Consider the following 21,062-nt stretch of genomic DNA (forward strand, 5'->3'; position numbering starts at 1 on the left):
TTCCATGTTAGGACAATACTTCTATTTTTATTATTAAAGAAAAAGACACTTAGGGCTAGTTTCGCCACTTTGACATCATCACCTACCGGTCATATATGTACGAGTATCCATCTATATGTATATACCGTGGCCAGAGTATTATGCATGAAAATGAAAAAGCTTTGAAGGTTTGTTGCCATTTATCAATCGGGTCATCAATTTATAATTTACAAACATCAAATCGATGTAAAATTTTAAGGTCGCGGACATTAATAATTATAAAAAAATCAATAAAATCTTAAAATATATTATTCTGATAAATATTATGTATCTTTTTCAATAGAAAGAATCTCTATGATACATTTTGATTTCTTGAAAAAAGGAAAAAATAAAATTTTATTTTGTTAATTATTCTTTCTATTTTCTTACGTTTACGATGATTAAGAAACACTTTTCTATAAAAAAAAAAGATATTGTTTCACATTAATGATCTTGTTTCATCATTATTTCTCAAATGAAATATTAAGACATAAATATTTAGAAATTATAAGGTTGATTTAGTGGTGGAAAAGAAAATTTAAGAATTGAATGAAAAAGAAAAAAGGTCATAAATTTAAATAACTTTAACAAAAATTAACAACCAAGGTTAACTCATAAAAAAATATAAACATTAAAAAAAGTGTCTAAAAATAATTTATTCTCATCAAAATGGGAAGTAGGGAGAGTACTCAACAAACTAATGATGCTGCATGTAGATCTATCAGACAGATCGATGAACACCAACAAGCAGGGCTACTGATCAAAAGCACTGGCCAGACCAAAATGATACAACAAACACAAACTAGAATGACAGTTGGCCATATGTCACATATATGCCTGGGTCCTTGCCAAGTAAACCTGACAAATTACTCTATTAAGTAAGTACAAAAGTCTTGTTTGGAGAATAACGTTGTAGCGTCAATTTTTTAAACCAACATCAACATTCAGCAACAAACTTTGTATTCGGTTTGAATGCACATTTGGCAAAATACATTCAGTGAAACAGTATAGCATAGCATTGTGGAGCCTATTCGCATGGCATTCGTGGAACATCTGATGAACATGATAATGTATAAAATAAAACCCGACTAAATCGATTTATTGACTCAATATATATATATATTATTTGTAATATTGTAAAATTAAATAAATATAAAATTAAAATATATTTTATAATATAGACTTTAAGATAATTAAATATATAAGCATATACAAAATATTAATTATCAAGTCAAAATAGTACTCTCTAACTTGTATGTAAATAAAAAAGTGATATTGTAGGTTGAATTTAAATATAAATAAATATAACTAATTTTATTTTATTTAATATTATCATTTGTAAAAATATTATTTATTTAATTCTAATTTTATTTTTAATGGCATTTTTTATTTACGATAACAAGTTGTAATAAAAAACATTTTAGAAATATTTTTTTTACTTGAGATTAATAAAATTAAATAATACAAACTAACTTTTTTATTTAGTATAAAATTAGTTATTTTTTATATATAATTATAGAGTGAGTATTGTTAATGATGTTTTCATATAGTCGTAGTGCCAGACTTGAACACGACGCTACTGCTAGCATGCATGTTTAGCCAAACAATTTATATAAAGAAGTCTCTCAAGTCTCGACGTCTTTGTTAATGTATATATAAGTATAAACATGTGTAAATAGTTCGACTCAATATTTGATTTTTTTTATAGATCACAAATACTTTCAATTGAAAACAATTTTATTTTAATTGGATAGAATTATTATTGATGATAAGATTTCTTTCAATTATTTAATATAACTTTATACCTAAAATTTAAACTCAAAACATTTGATTAAGCTAAAATAAGTGTCAAAGTCAGTTGTTCTGTATGTGCTCGATCAGTTGTTATTTGTCGAATTGTTAAGACATATAAAAGCATAAACATGTGTATCTCCATGTATAATGTTTCTTCTATTTTAAGTGGGGAACATGCATATCAGTTACCATCATTAAATTTTGTTAGTTAGATTAGTATAATAAGTAATACTTGTCTGCTCTATTATAATTATCATATAAAAGAAAAAAAATTAAAAATAATTATTATTTTAATTTTTAATGTAATATTAATTATTTTTTACTTATATCTTTTATAATATTAATAATTAATAATAAAATTTATTAATAAATTAACATATAATAATATAAAGTTAATTAGTAAAAAAGTTATTTATTAATTGATTTTTCTTTATTTATATAAAATAAGATGATATCACTTTGATAATATATTTTAAAACTAACAGACACATTTTAATAAATAAATAGTTTCTAAAATCAACCAGTCTTGAAAATTGTTGCGCTAAGAAAACAATAACTATAATCATTTACATTTTCAATTTAAAAATTTAATTTAAATGTAACATTGATAAATACATGCGTCAAAGAAATATATCATTAAAAATTTGTATCTAAGTAAAGGTGTTAAAAATAATGTAATCCTCCATCCAGCAAGACTGCTGAGAAGTTTGAGTTAATTTTTTAAAATTATTGGCAAACCACGTTGTTACCATTGAAAAAAGTGCTAATTATAATCCAATTAAATATGGAGAGATATATTAATTATGACCTACCCTATAAAAGAAACTGATACTTAAAAATGATATATAAAACTGAGGAGTTTTAGTTGAATTGATTGAGTAGAATTGTGTAAATCTTTAATACTTACTAATATAACAAATGATAAAAATCAAGATGATGTCTGACGAAAAATTTACAGAAAAACAATATTATTTTATGCACTAGAATAAGGATAAGATTTGAAATAAAGATAAAATAGGCTGGCTAAGCTCTTTCGTAATTTTCACTTTATCGCGAGACTTGTATTTTTTACGACAAACATTGGACAACCGATTAATTAGTTATAAAGAAAAGTCGTTGGCATAATAACTAATCGTCCAATTATAGATGCTTGCTTATGATAGTTGCAAAGAAATGAAAGAAGGCTAAAGGCTCATGCATTGTCTGACAGCTCGGGCTACAATCCATCAGCGCAAAAATTCATAAATTAAATAAGAGCTATAGGGGTAAAATAAAATAAGTTTTAATGTATAAATACATTTTTATGCATTGAATAAGTATTTTAAATATAAATCAAACTAAAAAATATTAAAAAAATAACAAAAGATGTCTTTATTAGTTGTTGTTAATGCTAAATATGTTATATTACTAAATAAAAATAAATGCTTAGATATATTTCTAGTCTCTAACTATCATATACTTATTTTATAGTTTTCGTCTCCTTAATTTTCAATTATAATTATAACTATTCATATAAAAAGTAATTTTACAGCTTATTACTATATTTTCATTATAATATCAATTATTAATTTATTAATTAACAATGTGTTTTGATTTTTTTTTTCTTCTAAAAAATACATATGGGTTTTTTTAATTTATAATTTTTTTAAAAAAAAATAAAACTCAAAATAGAATCATTAAAAATAAAATATAAGTTATTAAATAATTTTATCCTAAAACTTCTTTTAAACTAATTTTTTTTATTTCAATACATTAATTAGTTCACAATGAGATAGAGATGAACGATATTGCATGCAACTTATTTTTAAAAAGTATTTTAGTTGTTTTATTAAATTATTTTTCTCTCCTATATTACTAAAAATAAGTTATTTATATTTAAAAGTAAAATATATTCGGTTTAACCATTTTTAAGAAAAGAATTAAAATAAATGTCAGTAACATACTATTACATTCTTTTTTGTTAACCAAAATTTATTAAAAATTATAATATTATATAAATCTCACTCTTTATTTAATAAACCTCAAATATATTGTTTTATATATTAATAAATTTAGGTTATATTAATCTGCGGGTTCCTAAACTATTTCACAAAATTTAATTAGGTTATTGAACTAATTTTTTTAATTGGATCCCTAAGCTTTTAATTTGTTTTAATGACAGAGACCAAATTAAAAAAAAAAATATAAGTTTCAATGACCTAATTGAAAAAAAAATTCAAGAACCTAATTAAAAGTTTTCAAATAGTTCAGGAAGTTGCTGAATAATTTAAAAGTAAATTAAAAATCATAAGAAAATATCACTTAATTAAAGAATATATTAAAAACAAGTGCATTAGGTCTGTCGAAGTAGAGCATGTAAGGAAAAACTGGAAAATTAATGCTTTTGGACAACCTGTAGAGGTTGATAATATTGAGCAGAACTCGTAATTGTGAGAATATTAGCCGAGAGAAGTGAGAATACTGACTTGGAGAACTAATAACACTCATTGAAGACCTATCAAGTTGAACATACTAGCTAGATGTAGAAGTATTCCACAGAGACTTGAGAACAATACTATAAAAATCTGGGTAGAATTTGAAAATTATTTTGCAAGTCATTGAACTACTTGAAATTTTTAATTAGGTTCCTAAACAATTATTTCAATTAAGTCTCTATCTGATTTGTATTTACTTTTAATTGGTCTTTATTGTTAACTCCTTTAATCATGAAAACCTAATTGAAAAATACATATAAGTTCACTAATTCAGAGGTCTATTTTAAAAAATAACTCAAAAACTTAATTAAAAATTATCAAATAATTAAGTATCACTGATTAACTTTGACCTAAATTTTAACTAATAAAAATTATATTAAAACTTGGAAAGTTCTCTTCCCTCACTTTGCAAATTGTAGTACTGTACCACTTACACGAATTAAAGGCACTTATGTTTGAAATCTGAGCCACATAATGCTTTTATGAACATTTACTTTATCTTCTTTCATTTTATTTATTTATATTACTTATTTTTCGTGCGACTCTAGAAAGAGTCGTACCAAGAGTAGTTATGACTTATCCATCAATACTTGTGCAAGCTATTAAGCATGAAAAAGAGAAAGGCATACATAAAAATAAGTGAGAAATTAGTTGAATTGAAAAAAAAAATAAGGAGAAAAATAAATAAAAATAAGTGTAAAATGGAATAAAAAAGTACTAGTGAATTACAATCTATTTCTTCTTTATTTTCATTCAACTAAAACCGATATTGTTTACACTCTTTCCCTCCTATTTCCCTACTATCAAACAAGGCCTAGGTATATATATTTCTTGTGTGTGGAAAAATATTTCTATTACAAGATTAATATTTTATCTAGACGATGAAAGATTTTGAAAAAAGAGGATGCGTATATTTTAAAATTGTTTGAATTGAGAAAAAAAAATAGAACGAACACTAAATGTGTATTATATAGACATATTTATCCCTATTAATATTTTTACATGATTCAAAACAAAAAGATAAAGATATCATTTTAATTTTCTTGATGGGTCTTACAAAGTTTTTGCTCTTTTCTCTAAAAAATCTCGTCACTCTAGTGAAGATTTTTTATTGTGTGTAGGTTTCACCACGCATTTCTCTCTTCTCTCACTTTTCTCCTTTTTCAAATAATATAAAACTTCATTCTCTCTCATACTTCTTATTCCCCCAATCTTTCTCTCTAAAATAATGATTTACAAATGTACGTACGGAAGAGATGTGATCGTCTTATATATATGAATCTTAATATTTTAAAAAATTAGTCTTTAGTTTTCTCTAAAAAATGTCTTGGGTTTTAAAAAAATTTATAAATACTTATGAGAAATATTAATAATATTTTTAAGAGATTATTTATATTAATTAGCATTAATTAAAATTTATTGAAAAAATCACAAATTTGTGAATTTCACTTCATATTCAATGAGTTAAAAAATATGTTGTTAACACTCATTTAATAAGAGAATAAGATAAGAAGATAAAATAAATTGTTTGTTTTTTCTCATAAATTAAATCTTAATTATATTGGTTAAAAATATATGTACGAGATTGTATTTTTTTTTCCATGGAAACAAATAATATGTATTATAAATTATGTCTGAAACTGAGTCACAAGAAGTGCAAGCAGTTCCAGTCTTGCAGACATGAGTAGAAAATAGAGCAGATTTTATACATCCATAAAATTAATTATTAGGACCTTTTTCTATGTACATAGTTCCAAAAAGCTACCCACCCTGAAGATCGTTTCCCTGGTCCTTCCATAATCTACACTTTAAACCGTCCCTTTATATACCATTTACCAGTTTTATTTACAGTAGCCCTCCCTGTTATTTGATTGTAGACTAACTTCACCTCCTTCCTGTTATATATATCAGTCATCTCCCACAAAACAGAATATTCCTTCGAAAGATGTATGAGATTGCACTTATATATAATATAATAGAATAGATGTATAATAGATGTATTGGTTCAGTTTTATTCAATTTTGTATACTAAAAATGACTTTAGAGGATAGGATAGTGATATAATTATTACAATGAAGTGTGAACTACCGGCCACTGTCTCCCAATAAATCATCTTAATTTATTTGGTCAGCTAGTTTTCTCCTATTTTCTAACCGAAGGTGGCATCTGTTTACTTTCTACCATGCTTTTAAATTCTCTGTTTATCCCATATTTTCAATGTTCGCCAGAGTTAGAAGAAAAAAATTGCAAGTGGCCAGCTGCCAATCATTTTTTAGACAAAGAAATAACCTAAGAAAGTGGAGGAATGGAAGGCTAAGCCCATATAGTATTTTTTCTGAAGTTAATTTGTTGTTATTGCATTTGATATTCTTCTATTTTTTTACATTATTTTGAGCCTTCAAAGGGAAGATCGGAACAACATCTTTTATGGCAGAGGAGAGATCAATGTAATGATTTACTCCTACATGAGAAGAGTTCAAGCCAAAAAATTAAGAATTTTTTTTTATAGGATTCAAAAATAGAAAAATATTAAATGTTATAAGGGCAAACTTTAAGAGATTTATGTGATGTACTCAATCTATATATATATATATATATAAAATTATGTTCTTTTAGCTTGGATTAGTGTATTAAGTAGTGCTCTATGGGTGTATGTGGTTTGTTAATATACATTTACTTATTTTTTTTAAAAAAAATAGGTTAGTAAATTAAAATTATAATTAATTTTAAAATATATGTCGGTGTAATTTTTGCTAACGTACTCATTATAAAAATAAATAGTTATAAGTAGAGAGGGAATTTAATTATGTGTCTACAAAGGAGAAAAACAAAATTAGTGGGGCGTAGTTGATTGGGAGTCCCTCAAGAATTTGAATTGACCCAAATTAATCTAAATAATTTAGGTTGGATAATCTTATTTTGGGATTAGATCCAAACTGAACAAATTAAATTTGTTGAATTTTGAGTTGGATCATGGATTTTAATATCTAAATCCGCTAACCCATTAATTTGTATTAATATATGTATTATATAATATATGTTTTTTTTAAAAATTAAATATTATTGACTATTGATTATATAAACTTATCAACCTGAGTTGAATAAACATCAATGCATCTTTAATCTTCAGGATTAACGCGACAATAATTTTATTGATTAAAACAACTTTAGATAGATTTTTAAAAATATTTTGAAACTATTTATAAAGAGTAGGCTTGGTAATGTCCATTAGTTTTGATAGAAAAAAAATATTTAAAATTCATTCTCATTATGTTTATTGAAATTCTTCTCTCAAATATGATATACTTAATTTTTCATCCTATATAAATAGATAAATAAATAGAAATTAATAAAATGGAGTAAGATGAAATAACATATAAAAAAATATATAAAAAACAGTTATATTTGATTCATTTAATAAAAAATTTAGCTTATAAAAAATATTATATTTAAAAAAAAGACAAAATTAAATATTTTAATCGTTGACCAATCTAATCCAAACTATTTAATTGAGTTCATTTTTCTTCTTACAAAATTAATCCATTCAAATTTAATTAGATTAAGATGATGGATTTAACTAAACTGATACGTTTACACCCCACTAAACAAAACTTGCGCACTTAACTCCTGTTCGTCGTCCTTTAGCATTTGGAATAAACAGCGCACTTAACTCCTGTTTCAAATCTTATATTCCAAATTAATATATAATTAATGTTATTTTTTTTATTAGCACAGTCAAATTCAGAAACTAGTAGGCATTTATTCAACCTACCAATTGAGTTAAACTTTTTGGTTAAAATTAATGTTATTTATAAATTAATTTTTCAAAAATTATATGTGATGAGGTAAGGAAGAGATAAAAAAAATTAAAAACTTATTCCACAAATTATATTCTATATTTTATTTCACAAGTTGATATCAATAATTGTCTAGGGTAATACCAATATACTACTTAATATATACTTCTTTTAACATGTTAGTTAAAATTTATCAATAATTATAATATTTTAAATATGATTCGTTAAATAAAATGATACTTAAAATTATATAATTTTTAATAAATTTTAACAGTCTCGTTGGTCTAACTAAAGATGAGCTTAAATTTTTTAAGTGAGATTTTAAATTTGAGACTTATAAATATAAAAAAATATTAGAAATAGAGATCCTATTAAAAATAGTAAGCTAAGTTTTTTAGCGAAATTTAACCAACAATAAAATCATTAGATATTTTGGGTCAATAACATCATATAATTTAAAAAAAAAAAAACAAAACAAAATGCTCTCAATTTAATCAAAAGGATCGATTCTAGACTTAACCAGGCACTCTAGTCTAAAGAGGATATTATGACTTGAATTGCAGGATGCTAAACTGCAGATTATTGAAAACCTGAAAAAATGTAAGATTAACATAAATATTATGCACTAATAATAAAATTAAACCTTTGATAGATAGATAAATCAATCAAAAGTGCATGGAAGACAGAAAACATGAAAAATTAAATTAATCAAAGAACACTCTCCAAATTGATGAGTTTTCTCATTGAAGTAGTATTATGTTATAAATTAATTGCTCATATTTTTCTCATCTTAATTAATTATACCAAAATAAAAATATATATGTAAACTCACACATATTGAGCAAAAAATAAATTCATAAACTAAAACTAACATCAATGTATAAAAGAGACACTGTTACATTGTACATCAACTTTAATATCTCACAAAAATGAAAATAAAATCGTAGACAGATAAACACATACTGAACAAAAATTAAATTAATAAATTAAAACTAATATATATCAATGTGTAACAAAAGACACTTTTTTTGCAACCTATTAAATTTAACGTTTCACCTAGAATTTAACACAACATATATATGATTTATTACGTGGTCAACATTTAACACGTACGAGAGGATTAATAATTCTCAATCTTAATAATTAGAATACGGTAGGTAAAGCACGCACGTTTAACCTATGTTCCCACTTCTCAGTTAATTAAGATGACTCGAAATTCAAAGAATGTCACTTTCAACCATTGGTTGCCAAGGGTTAGTAATTAAGTACTTAATAAATTATATTATGCATGAGCAATGCATTCCTAATTGTTTAATGAAAAGTGATCACGGTGGTTTTACTTCTAATGAAAGCTTCATCCACCTAATTAACTCGCCTTTCAGTATAAACATAACATCAAACATTTAAAACTGCAAAATCATATATTTTGCACTAAGCATTTCCAAAAACATCATACATATGTCTTTTCTAAGATCCACCATGTCAAATGATCATTCTAAATTAACCTTTGATGAGCTCAGATGGGTGATTAACATCCGCAAAACTCTTGAAGAAGAGGTTGAGGAGGATGGTGAATTTGCTGTGTCCATCTTCAGCGTGCCAAAGCTCCTTATGGCAAGTGATCCAGACTCTTATGTCCCTCAACAGGTTGCAATTGGTCCCTACCATTATTGGCGTCCAGAGCTATATGAGATGCAAAGGTACAAGATTGCTGCAGCAAAAAGATTCCAGAAACACCAACAAAGCTGCAAGTTAGAGAATCTAGTTGACCAGTTGAACAAGTTGGAGCAAAGGGTTCGAGCATGCTACCACAAGTTCTTGGACTTCAACGGGGAAACGTTGGTGTGGATGATGACAGTTGATGCCGCATTCTTGCTTGAGTTCCTTCAAGTTTTTGCCATGCAAGAAGGAGCAAAGGTACAAAGGGTTTCCTCCAGCATGTCTCATTTGGTGGACTATGCTGGGAAGAAATCAGCTCATAATGCAATTTTGAGGGACATTGTAATGCTTGAGAATCAAATCCCATTGTTTGTGCTGAGAAAGATGCTGGACCTCAAATTCTCATCACTTGAAGCTGCAGATGACATGCTCAGCTTGATGTTCATAGGGCTGTTCAAAGAGATTTCTCCTTTCAAGATGATGGAGGAGTATCCAAACATTGATGTCTCGGAGAGTGTGCATTTGCTAGATTTCTTGTATGATCTGATAGTACCCAAATTAGAACAACAGCCAGACACAATTGAAGTTGAGCTTCAACAAGAAGAACAAAAGGAAGGAAATAATGAAGAAGCAACCTCAGACTCCAGCCATGTTAAGCAATTCTTATGTGAAGTATGGAAGCTGCTTTCAAAACTAAACAAAGGACCAGTGAAGATGGTCAAAAAGGTAATTGTGTCTAAACCTCTCAAAGTCTTTGTTCAGTTGCCTTGGAAAATCGTGTCCAACCTTCCAGGACTTAAGGTTCTGAAGCAACCTCTTGAACATTTCTTATTCTCTCAAGAAAAAGCAGATGAAAAGGGAGAAAGTGTGAATTCAAGCTCTAATACTCTCATGAAAAAACCACCCTCAGTGGAGGAAATCACTATTCCTTCTGTCACAGAACTCTTGAATTGTGGTATTCGTTTGGTACCTACTAAGGGAAGCATATCAAACATCAGTTTTGACGTGAAAACAAGCACGGTTTACCTTCCCACAATTGGTTTGGATGTTAACACTGAAGTTTTCCTGAGAAATTTGGTTGCATATGAAGCATCAGTTGCATCGGGGCCATTGGTTATAACCCGTTACACTGAGTTGATGAACGGGATTATAGACTCGGAGGAAGATGCAAAGGTTCTCAGAGAAAAAGGGATCATTCTGAACCACTTGAAGAGTGATAAAGAAGTGGCTAACCTGTGGAATGGGATGAGCAAGTCCTTGAGATTATCAAGGGTGCCATTATTGGATAAGGTCATTGAAGATGTTAACAAGTATTACAATGGTAGAACGAAGGTCAAAATTTGGAAATTCATGAAGGTTTATGTGTTCAGTTCTTGGCAGTTTTTGACATTCCTAGCTGCCATATGCCTCTTGCTCTTGATGGCTTTGCAAGCTTTCTGCTCTGTCTACACTTGTAGTCGCTTTTTCCGATCTGCACTAGATTCCCAGTGATTGATATGCATGATGTCAAGTATTCATAAATGGAGTCTATTTTGTATGTGATAACCCAAATTCACGATGCGGTGTTGGTTGCTACTGAAACGTATCTTTTGTGATGATGAAGCTGATTCGTCTTGTTTCAATATTTAAAGTTATCTCAAGTTTATGATTATGTTATCTTGTTTTTTAAATTCTGTATTTTGTATATCTTTCTGATCTGCAGAATTTTTTATATGTATGTTCTTGTTGTAATTGACAACTTGATCTGTTTAATAAACTTGGCCAACCACTACCCAAGTTAGACTTCAGTTATTTACTTATGGCGTTTGCAATGAAGGAATATTCCTTTTATTACCTAAAAATCCCGAACCCAAATTAAAATTAATGTTAGATTGATAAGTTTATCATTTTTCTAAATTAAATTTCTACATCAAACAGTACTGATGCGTAAGCGAGCAACGATAATGACATAAGTTAATGGTTTTTTACCCACATGCATTAATGTGGGGAAGCATAATGAGTAATTAATATAGATTATTCCCACTGGTTAAGTGCTTGTGATCAATATGTGGCTGCCTATTTGTCGGATTTGAGAAATATTTTACTACAATCATTTTATGTGCACAGACTAAAATAGAAACTATTTTGTATGCTTCTCTCTATCAAGTTAAGATAATCTAATTTAAGTGTAAATAAATTCTGAATAATAAATTAATCTTATAGTCAATTTAAATTAAAGTTTTACGTGAATATTTCAGAATTTTATCAGAAAGTTATACCATGATTAAGATGGTTTAATTAAAAAAAAAAAAAGATAATCCATTTTTCCTTCCTCATGATAATAAACCTTGTTTTGGTTGAGTAAAAAAAGTTATTACAGGCCACAAACTATTATGACGTTGTGTTAGCGACTTTTCTTATCAAATTGTAGAGATTTGAGGTGCAATTAATTAGTTTAATTTTCGAATCATACAATTTGTAAATTTATAACCTAATACTGAACTAATAAATTTATAACCTAATACTGAAGAATAGTTTATAACAGTTATTTGTAGTCACTTTAGTCTACAAATACCTGAACATGAATTAAATGGTCAATTGAATTAAAATAGTACTTGTAAATAGTTATCGATTAAATTTCACACAGGCATCAATAGCTAGAGCTAGAGCTGAACTGATCGCACTCAGTTTCTTTTTTTTTTTTTTTGAAACAACACTTTTTGTGTTGTATACCTATAATCTATAATTTATAGCAATAATAAAAAGATATGATCCTTATTTGGTCTCTACTTTATTTAGACATTTTTATCCTTAATTTAATTGCTAGTATTACAAACCACTGCTATTTTATATCAACCTCTCGTAACGTACAGTTACATTAATAAAGAAACTCCACCAACTATATATGTAACATTGTGGAGAAGTTCTGGCTGCTGGATCAGTTTTGCTTTCCAATGGTTATGAACCGCGATTGTCAAAGGTCGGTCAACGCTTGGAAGAAGAAAGATAATGCTGGTAACAGTTACTTTGATGGTGTTATCTAGGTCTGCTCAAGAATTGTGAATCTCAGCTCCACCAACTCTCTAGCCTTTGCTCATAGATTAGCTAATAGAGCTGCACATTTTTTGTCTCATTTTGCTTTTGAGTGTAAAAACTAAATAGAGCTACAGATAGTGTAAGGCTTTTTGCCATTTCTTCGTGAACGAAATATCGCACTTCAAAAATATATGTAACAAACCCAATTCTAAAGAATAAAAAATTAAATGCGAACATATCTGTCTCTCCTCTAGTATATATATTCATGACAGCCATAAAGTTAATTATTTGACCCCACAATATATCGTTTACTCAAAATTGTATGAAAGAAAAACTAAGAAAATAAAATCTCTTTATCGATTTGTTTGATAAGATTGCAAAATAAGTTTAATAATTAGTGATGATTGAATACCTGTAGATGTGCACATCAATTAATCATGTAAGCCGCGCTTTTCAAAAGAAAAATGGAATAAAGGTGAAGTTGTGACTATTTAATGAAAAAGCTATATCTTGATGCTTAGATGATTAACTAATTAAATAGTGAATACTTCACTCTAAGTTTCTCACCACATAATTCATTCACCGCACTATTTAATTACTTTTTTAAGATAATAAAAATTAATCTAGTTAGAATAAAACTCGTATTTTATAAGACTGTTTGTTATTTATGTGAGAAATTTATTAATAAATAATTGATAAATATTTCTTTAAATATTCTTTTGAATCTTAAAACTTGTTCTAATCTTAAAAAGTTCCAAATATTTAACTCAACCAAACTTTCCTTGACCTAAAACAAAAAGTTTTTTGATGGTGAGAAACTAAGATGCACATTTGTTGAAAAAAAAAGTCATGACACACATCAACCAAACCTAGTACTATTTTTTTCATTTTCTTAAAAAAAATCCATATATACTAATAAAAAATCAAACATTAAGTTTTGTCTTTATAGGTATTGACTTAATCTAACAAAAAATGTTAATTCTGTTGTTGCTATTGCACACAAAAAAATATTGTACATTGACACAAATAATAAGAACTATTAATTCCCTCTTTCTACTCTACTCTACTCTATCTATCTATATTCCCCATGCCATTTTATTTAAACTTTAACATTTTAGCTTTAAATAATACTATGATCAATCACTCATATTAATATAATCTTTTGTATCACTTAAAAAACATACCTTATCCCGTTCGATATGATCAAAGAATGAGAGATATTAGTGTTGATATCATCGCTCAAGTAGCAAACGGCATGATATATCAATCACAACATGTCTTCCAATAAAACATCCTTATTAATTTGCTCAGCCAATTATACAATTTTGCTCCTAGCCAAATGGTTGTGATCGTTGACATTTTAATTACCATTATTTAAAACTAAATATATATCTTGCCCTTATACAAAACGTAACCCAGACCAAGGGAAAAGCAGATATAGTTGAAATGTTCAATACTTTTTTAAAAGAAAGAAATAACATGAAAGTTGGAATGCTCATTATGGGTTATGTCATGAAATGGACCCATTAATTACGAGAATTATATATATCGACAACAAGCCAATACTTAAACTTTATCTAAAAGCAAGTGGCTGGTTACATATTTTACCAAAAAAATAAAAAGGCAAGTGGGAGGTTACATATTTCACCTTTTCTTCATGTCATCAAAGGAATCTTTCAATTAATAAAACTATTAAAACGAAAGTAAAGCTCAACGTGCAAACCAAACTTCACTTTTTCCCTTCATTCCACATACTGTTTCATTCCTGATGAAGTGATTGTACTTTGCTCGTTTTTCTCATTCATTGGCCATACTATATATTATATATTGTACAAAAAGTAAGGTAAATTAAACCTACGTAACACTTAAGAGATCCACATTTCTAAGTTAAAGCGACTTAAAATTTCAAAGATCAATGCTAGTGCAACTTGCCGGTGAAGGGCAATGACTTTCAAGATTAAGCACGAGAAAAACAATTGTTTGAGGGGAATAAGTGAATCAAGTGATCAAATATAATTCGCATGGTTCTTGTATATAAATAACAATTTCATGTTATTATGCCAACAAAATATTAAAGCTTCATCTTCTTATGTCCTAAGTCCTCCTTCAGTACCTAAAGATAATTAATATTATCTAAAGATTAAACACTGCCATTATTTGCATTTAGGTTTTACATTGTTATCATACGTACATGTCTTCTCTGAAATCAGTTGTGTCTCTTGACTCTAAGTATAACTTTGATGAGCTCCAATGGGTCATCCAAATCCGTAGAACCCTTGAAGAAGAGCTTGGTGAAGATGATGAATTCCCCGTATCCATCTTCAGCGTCCCAAAGCTCCTTAGGGCTTGTGATCCAGCTTCTTATATTCCTCAACAAGTTGCACTTGGCCCTTACCATTATTGGCGTCCAGAACTGTATGAGATGCAGAGGTACAAGCTTGCAGCAGCAAAAAGATTCCAGAAACAATTGCAAAGCCTCAAGTTTGATAATATCATTGACCAATTGACCAAGTTGGAGCAAAGGATTCGAGCATGCCACCACAAGTTCTTGGATTTCAACGGGGAAACGTTGGTGTGGATGATGGCAGTTGATGCCTCATTCTTGCTTGAGTTCCTCCAAGTCTTTGATTGTGCCATTCAAGATGGAACAAAAGTACCTAAAGGGAAATCATATCATAATGCAATTTTGAGGGATATTGTAATGCTTGAGAATCAAATACCAATGTTTGTGTTGAGAAAGATGATGGAGTTCAAATTCTCATCACTAGAAGCTTCAGATCAGATGCTGAAATTGAAGTTTATAGGGCTGTTCAAAGAGATTTCTCCTTTCAAGATGATGGAGGAATATCCAACCATTCAAGTTTCAAAGAGTGCACATCTGCTAGATTTCCTATATCACATAATTGTCCCCAATATATTAGAACGCCAAGATACAATTGAAGTTGAGACTCAACAAGGAGATGAAGAAAAGGAAGGAAATGAAGAATCAAACGCTGACTCCAGCCAAGTTAAGCAACTCTTTAGTGAACTATGGAAGTTGCTTTCTAAATTAAACAAAGGACCAGTGAATATAATAAAAAAGTTACTTGTATCTAGACCTATGAAAGTCTTTGTTAAGCTGCCATGGAAAATCATAATCAACCTTCCAGGTATTAAAATTCTGAAACAACCTCTTGAGTACTTCTTTTGCTCTCAAAATGAAGGAGAAAATGAGAGTTCAATTAGATGGTCGAATACTCTCATGATCAACAAGCCACCCTCGGTGGAGGAAATCACTATTCCTTCCGTTACAGAACTCTTGAATGCTGGGGTTCGTTTCTTACCCACTATTGGAAGCATATCAAACATTAGTTTTAATGCGAAAACATGCACGTTTTACCTTCCCGCAATAGGTTTGGATGTTAATACTAAAGTTTTCTTGAAAAATTTGGTTGCATATGAAGCATCAGTTGCATTAGGGCCCTTGGTTATAACCCGTTACACTGAGTTGATGAACGGGATTATAGACTCAGAGGAGGATGCAAAGGCTCTGAGAGAAAAAGGGATCATTCTGAACCACTTGAAGAGTGATAAAGAAGTGGCTAATCTGTGGAATGGGATGAGCAAGTCGTTGAGATTGTCAAGGGAACCATTGTTGGATAAAGTCATTGAAGATGTTAACAAATATTATAACGGTAGAATGAAGGTTAAAGTTGTCAAGTTCATGAAGGCTTACGTGTTTAGTTCATGGCAGATTTTCACATTCCTAGCTACCATCATGCTCTTACTCTTGACGACCTTGCAAGCCTTCTGCTCTGTTTATACCTGTAATCATACTTTTAGTGCTACTTCAGAGTGATTATGTCGATTTGCACATTATTTTTATTTGTCTCTTTTTTATAATAATGATATGCCAATATTTGTTATAGTATAAATATTTTATTGACCCTTTTTTTGTTTCTGTTTTAAATTTTTATCACACAATATAAGTACATCTAGACTTAGAACTATATGTATATGAATCACAAAAATTTAAAACTTCTTATCATTTAGAAAAAGTCACATTACTCTGTGTGTTATTTTCTAATTAATCTTGACCATTTATAACTATATCTGAGGTTATTCAATATTTGTTTTTTTTTTCAGTATCAACCTAAGAAATGCTTTCTAATTTCATACACTTCTTATAAATTAACCGGTCATGACTACGTTTTTTGTGTTATTGCATGGCTATCAATTTTGTATATATTTTATTCGTTGAAAGTGCAACATTAACTAACTTTAGAGGATTCCAATTCCGCAACCCGTAATACGTTTTCAGCTTTTCTAGATAAAATTTGAATATAAAATTAACTATTCCTGTGCATTCGACCAGGTTTAAAATGTTAAAACTTAAAAATGAAAATTTTAGATAAGATTCAATCTTTCCATAATTTTACTCATTTATGTTTTAGCAATGATTTTTATTTTACTTTTAGATATTGATTCCTATATAATCATTTGTATTTAAAACTGATCCTACATAGACACGACAAAATTGAAATCAGCCAAATCCCGTAGGTAAACGAATTAGAAAAAATATTTTTGTCCAATAAGAATGTATAAATTATTTTACAATAAGCATATTCTGATTTCAGTGAGCCTTTGGAATCTTACTCACCAAAAAATTTCCTCTAACAAAAAGAAAAATATTTTACAACAAACTAAAAAATAAAAAAAAAAGAAAATACATATATAATAAGATAATGGTATAATAAAAAAAATCATATATGAAAAGGATTATTAAAAAAAATATTTTATAAATAGTGTGACTTGTCGACTTTTAAACTACAATTAGCACGGAAAATCCTATAGAAACGCATTCAAACAAATTGGCCGAAACCAGAATTTGAGTTTGGATTATATATGATACACTCCATGGATACTTGACTCCTGAGAGAGATGCATAACAAGTGAAGAGAAATGACGTGATGTGTGATAAAAAGAAAAAAAAAATCAAATAAAATGGTGCTGGCTAGATTGATGCTGAAGAGAACCAATGTTGAAAGCACCGGTTACTACATTAGTGCGGGCTAGAAACGATGTTGAAAGCACAGGTTACTACATCGGTGCTGGCTAGAAACGATGTTGAAAGCACATGCTATTACATCGGTACTGGAGAGAAACGATGTTGAAAGCACATGTTACTACATCTGTGCTGGCTAGAAACGATGTTGAAAGCACAGGCTATTACATCGGTATTGGAGAGAAACGATGTTGAAAGCACAGGTTACTACATCGGTACTAACAAGAAACGATGTTGAAAGTGCAGGTTATTACATCGGTACTAGCGTAGACACCTATAGAAATGAATGTAATTCTACAATGGTCAATTTTGGACCGTTGTTGAAAATTTATAGTTCCAACAACGTTACATACAATAACGGTTAGCCACTGTTGTTGAATCCCATTTTTGACCGATGTTGAAAATCCGATTTCTAGTAGTGGGAGCATGTGAAACTAAACTCTCAAATTGAGAAGAAATGAATAAATTAAATAATATATAAGTGAGGAGTTGTATAAATCATGTTTCTTTCATCTAAAGACTCAAGACTAATAAATCTAGTTCTACTTAATTCCAATAAAAAAAATGGGTTAAACGATCCCATCTTCAACAACCAATAGAATTTAGAAAATGGTTAAATTGGTTTTTTATCTCTTAATTTATTATTTTGGTTTGATTTGGTTATCAAATTTTTTTGAACTCAATAGGGTCCTCTAATTTTTAAAAAGGATTCAATTTAATCCTTATCGTCACCTATTCCATCTAGCATCATCAAGTTTGTGCCCATATGTCCACTTAAGGGAGGGACACCATCTGCCATGTAAATTCCACCATTAACAATGTTGACAAAAATGAATGATAAGGACTAAATTGAATCATTTTTAAAAATTAGAAGATTAAATTGAACAAAAAAATAAAAGATTATATCAAACCAAAATAATAAATTAGGGGACAATTAATGCATTAACTATCATTTAATGCATCTTTCTTAATTTACAAGTATTTGAAAATATAAACATTTTTTGCATATAAATAGACACATAATTTTATTAAAAATGATATTGTTTTATTACATTAAGAAGAGAATATGGTTTTAACAAATCTCAATAAGTAAAAAGATATATCACAACTTTCATTCAATTAACGCCACTCAAAAATTTACACACACACACAAATATTTATATATAAGATCATATATAAAAGAATAATACAAATATATAAATTTTTTATGCAATTTTATTTCTTAAAATTTTTTTTCATTTTATTTTTCTTTCTCATCACATCACATTTTTGTCCTTTACTAATTGTTGACAGTGAATTATGCACTTGTTTCAGCAACCATAATCTTATAAATATTTGAGAAGGAAATTTTTTTTCTTTGAAGGTTCTCTATCCTTCCAATAGATCATTTACCATAGATCAATATGTTAAATTTTTAAGGTTAAATTTTATAATCTAAAATATATAATTATAAATATAATCGAACAAATTATAAGACATATTAAATAAGAAAAGATGTTATGAAAAGAAAATGGGACATCGAAAGATGAAATGTGACTAAATTGTAAAAATAAAAAAATATTTGAAACTTTTTTCTTTAAATTTGTTTTACAACAAACAATCGTAAATAGAAAAAGAAATATATATATATATATATATATATATATATATATATATATATATATATATATATATATAAGATAAATGGTATAATAAAACAGAAAAAAATCATCTATGAAAAATATTATTAAAAAATATTTTTTAAATAGTATGACTTGTCACCTTTTAAACTATAAGCACGACAAATCCTATAAAAACACATTCAAGCAATCGGCCGATCCGATCGAAACCAGAATCTGAGTTTGGATTATATATAACACACTCCATGGATATATACTTGACAACAGAGAGACATATAACAAGTGCAGAGAAATAACTGACGTGATACGTGATATAAAGAAGAAGAAAAAGTCAAATAAAATGAAATAATGTACAAATCGACGTAATCATTCGGATGTATCACTAAAAGTATAATTACTAGTATAGACAGAGCAGCAGGCTTGCAAGGTCATCAAGAGCAAGAGCATGATGGTAGTAAGGAACGTTAAAATCTGCCATGAACCAAGCACATAAGCCTTGATGAACTTCACAACTTAAACCTTCATTCTACCGTTATAATACTTGTTAACATCTTCAATAACCTTATCCAGCAATGGTTCCCTTGACAATCTCAACAACTTGCTCATCCCACTCCACAGGTTAGCCACCTCTTTATCACTCTTCAAGTGGTTCAGAATAATCCCTTTTTCTCTGAGAATCTTTGCATCTTCATCCGAGTCTATAATCCCGTTCATCAACTCCGTGTAACGGGTTACAACCAAGGGACCTGATGCAACTGATGCTTCATATGCAACCAAATTTTTCAGGAAAACTTCAGTATTAGCATCCAAACCTATTGTGGGGAGGTAAAACGTGCATGTTTTCGCATCAAAAGTAATGTTTAATATGCTTCCGTTAGTAGGTAAAAAACGAACCCCCGAATTCAAGAGTTCTGTAACAGAAGGAACAGTGATTTCCTCCACCGAGGGTGGCTTGTTCTTGAGACTACTATTTGAGCTTGAATTCTCACTTTCTCCTCCATTTTGAGAGAAAAGGTACTCAAGAGGTTGCTTCAGAACCTTAAATCCTGGAAGGTTGGACACGGTTTTCCAAGGTAGCTTAGCAAATTAAGACTTTCATACGTCTAGATACAATTATTAACTTCACTGGCCCTTTGTTTAGTTTTGAAAGCCTCTTCCATAGTTCACTATAGAGTTGCTTAACTTGGCTGAAGTCAGCATTTGATTCTTCATTTCCTTCCTCTTCTTCTTCTCCTTGTTTAAACTCAACTTCAATTGTATCTTGGCCTTCTAATATATTGGGGACAATCATGTGATATAGGAAATCTAGCAGATGTGCACTCTTTGAGACTTGAATGGTTGGATATTCCTCCATCATCTTGAAAGGAGAAATCTCTTTGAACAGCCCTATAAACTTCAAATTCAGCATCTAATCTGAAGCTTCTAATGATGAGAAATTGAACTCCATCATCTTTCTCAACACAAACATTGGTATTTGATTCTCAAGCATTACAATATCCCTCAAAATTGCATTTTGATAAGATTTCCCTTCAGGTACTTTTGTTACATCTTGAATGGTACAAACTTCGAGAAACTCAAGCAAGAATGAGGCATCAATTGCCATCATCCACACCAACGTTTCCCCGTTGAAATCCAAGAACTT

General features: G+C 28.8%; 3 protein-coding genes across 3 annotated transcripts; 2 read left to right on the forward strand and 1 right to left on the reverse strand.

Moving 5' to 3' along the window:
• The first annotated feature begins 9,562 nt into the window (after window positions 1-9,562).
• Window positions 9,563-11,233, forward strand: LOC100779984 (putative UPF0481 protein At3g02645). The gene has a single exon (XM_006584098.1). The coding sequence runs from the start codon at window positions 9,563-9,565 to the stop codon at window positions 11,231-11,233; it is 1,671 nt and encodes a 556-aa protein (XP_006584161.1).
• A 3,715-nt stretch (window positions 11,234-14,948) lies between these two features.
• On the forward strand, window positions 14,949-16,595 carry LOC100780509 (putative UPF0481 protein At3g02645). The gene has a single exon (XM_006584099.2). It carries the CDS (start codon window positions 14,949-14,951, stop codon window positions 16,593-16,595), a length of 1,647 nt encoding a protein of 548 aa, XP_006584162.2.
• A 3,338-nt stretch (window positions 16,596-19,933) lies between these two features.
• On the reverse strand, window positions 19,934-20,828 carry LOC100781052 (putative UPF0481 protein At3g02645). Its single transcript, XM_041017145.1, has 2 exons — window positions 20,604-20,828; window positions 19,934-20,497 (listed from the first exon to the last, which is right to left on the reverse strand). The coding sequence occupies exons 1-2, from the start codon at window positions 20,826-20,828 to the stop codon at window positions 19,934-19,936; spliced, it is 789 nt and encodes a 262-aa protein (XP_040873079.1).
• Window positions 20,829-21,062: the final 234 nt, after the last annotated feature.

This window comes from Glycine max, chromosome 7, assembly GCF_000004515.6.
Source record: "Glycine max cultivar Williams 82 chromosome 7, Glycine_max_v4.0, whole genome shotgun sequence".
NCBI lineage: Eukaryota > Viridiplantae > Streptophyta > Magnoliopsida > Fabales > Fabaceae > Glycine > Glycine max.

Excerpts from the sequence above, each read along its gene's own strand:
- LOC100779984 (XM_006584098.1), top strand. The coding sequence starts at position 9,563 with ATGTCAAATGATCATTCTAAATTAACCTTTGATGAGCTCAGATGGGTG.
- LOC100781052 (XM_041017145.1), bottom strand. The coding sequence starts at position 20,828 with ATGCTGAATTTGAAGTTTATAGGGCTGTTCAAAGAGATTTCTCCTTTC. Across the intron at positions 20,498-20,603 it reads CAAATGCTGACTTCAGCCAA|CTACCTTGGAAAACCGTGTC; the intron begins GTTAAGCAACTC and ends TAATTTGCTAAG.
- LOC100780509 (XM_006584099.2), top strand. The coding sequence starts at position 14,949 with ATGTCTTCTCTGAAATCAGTTGTGTCTCTTGACTCTAAGTATAACTTT.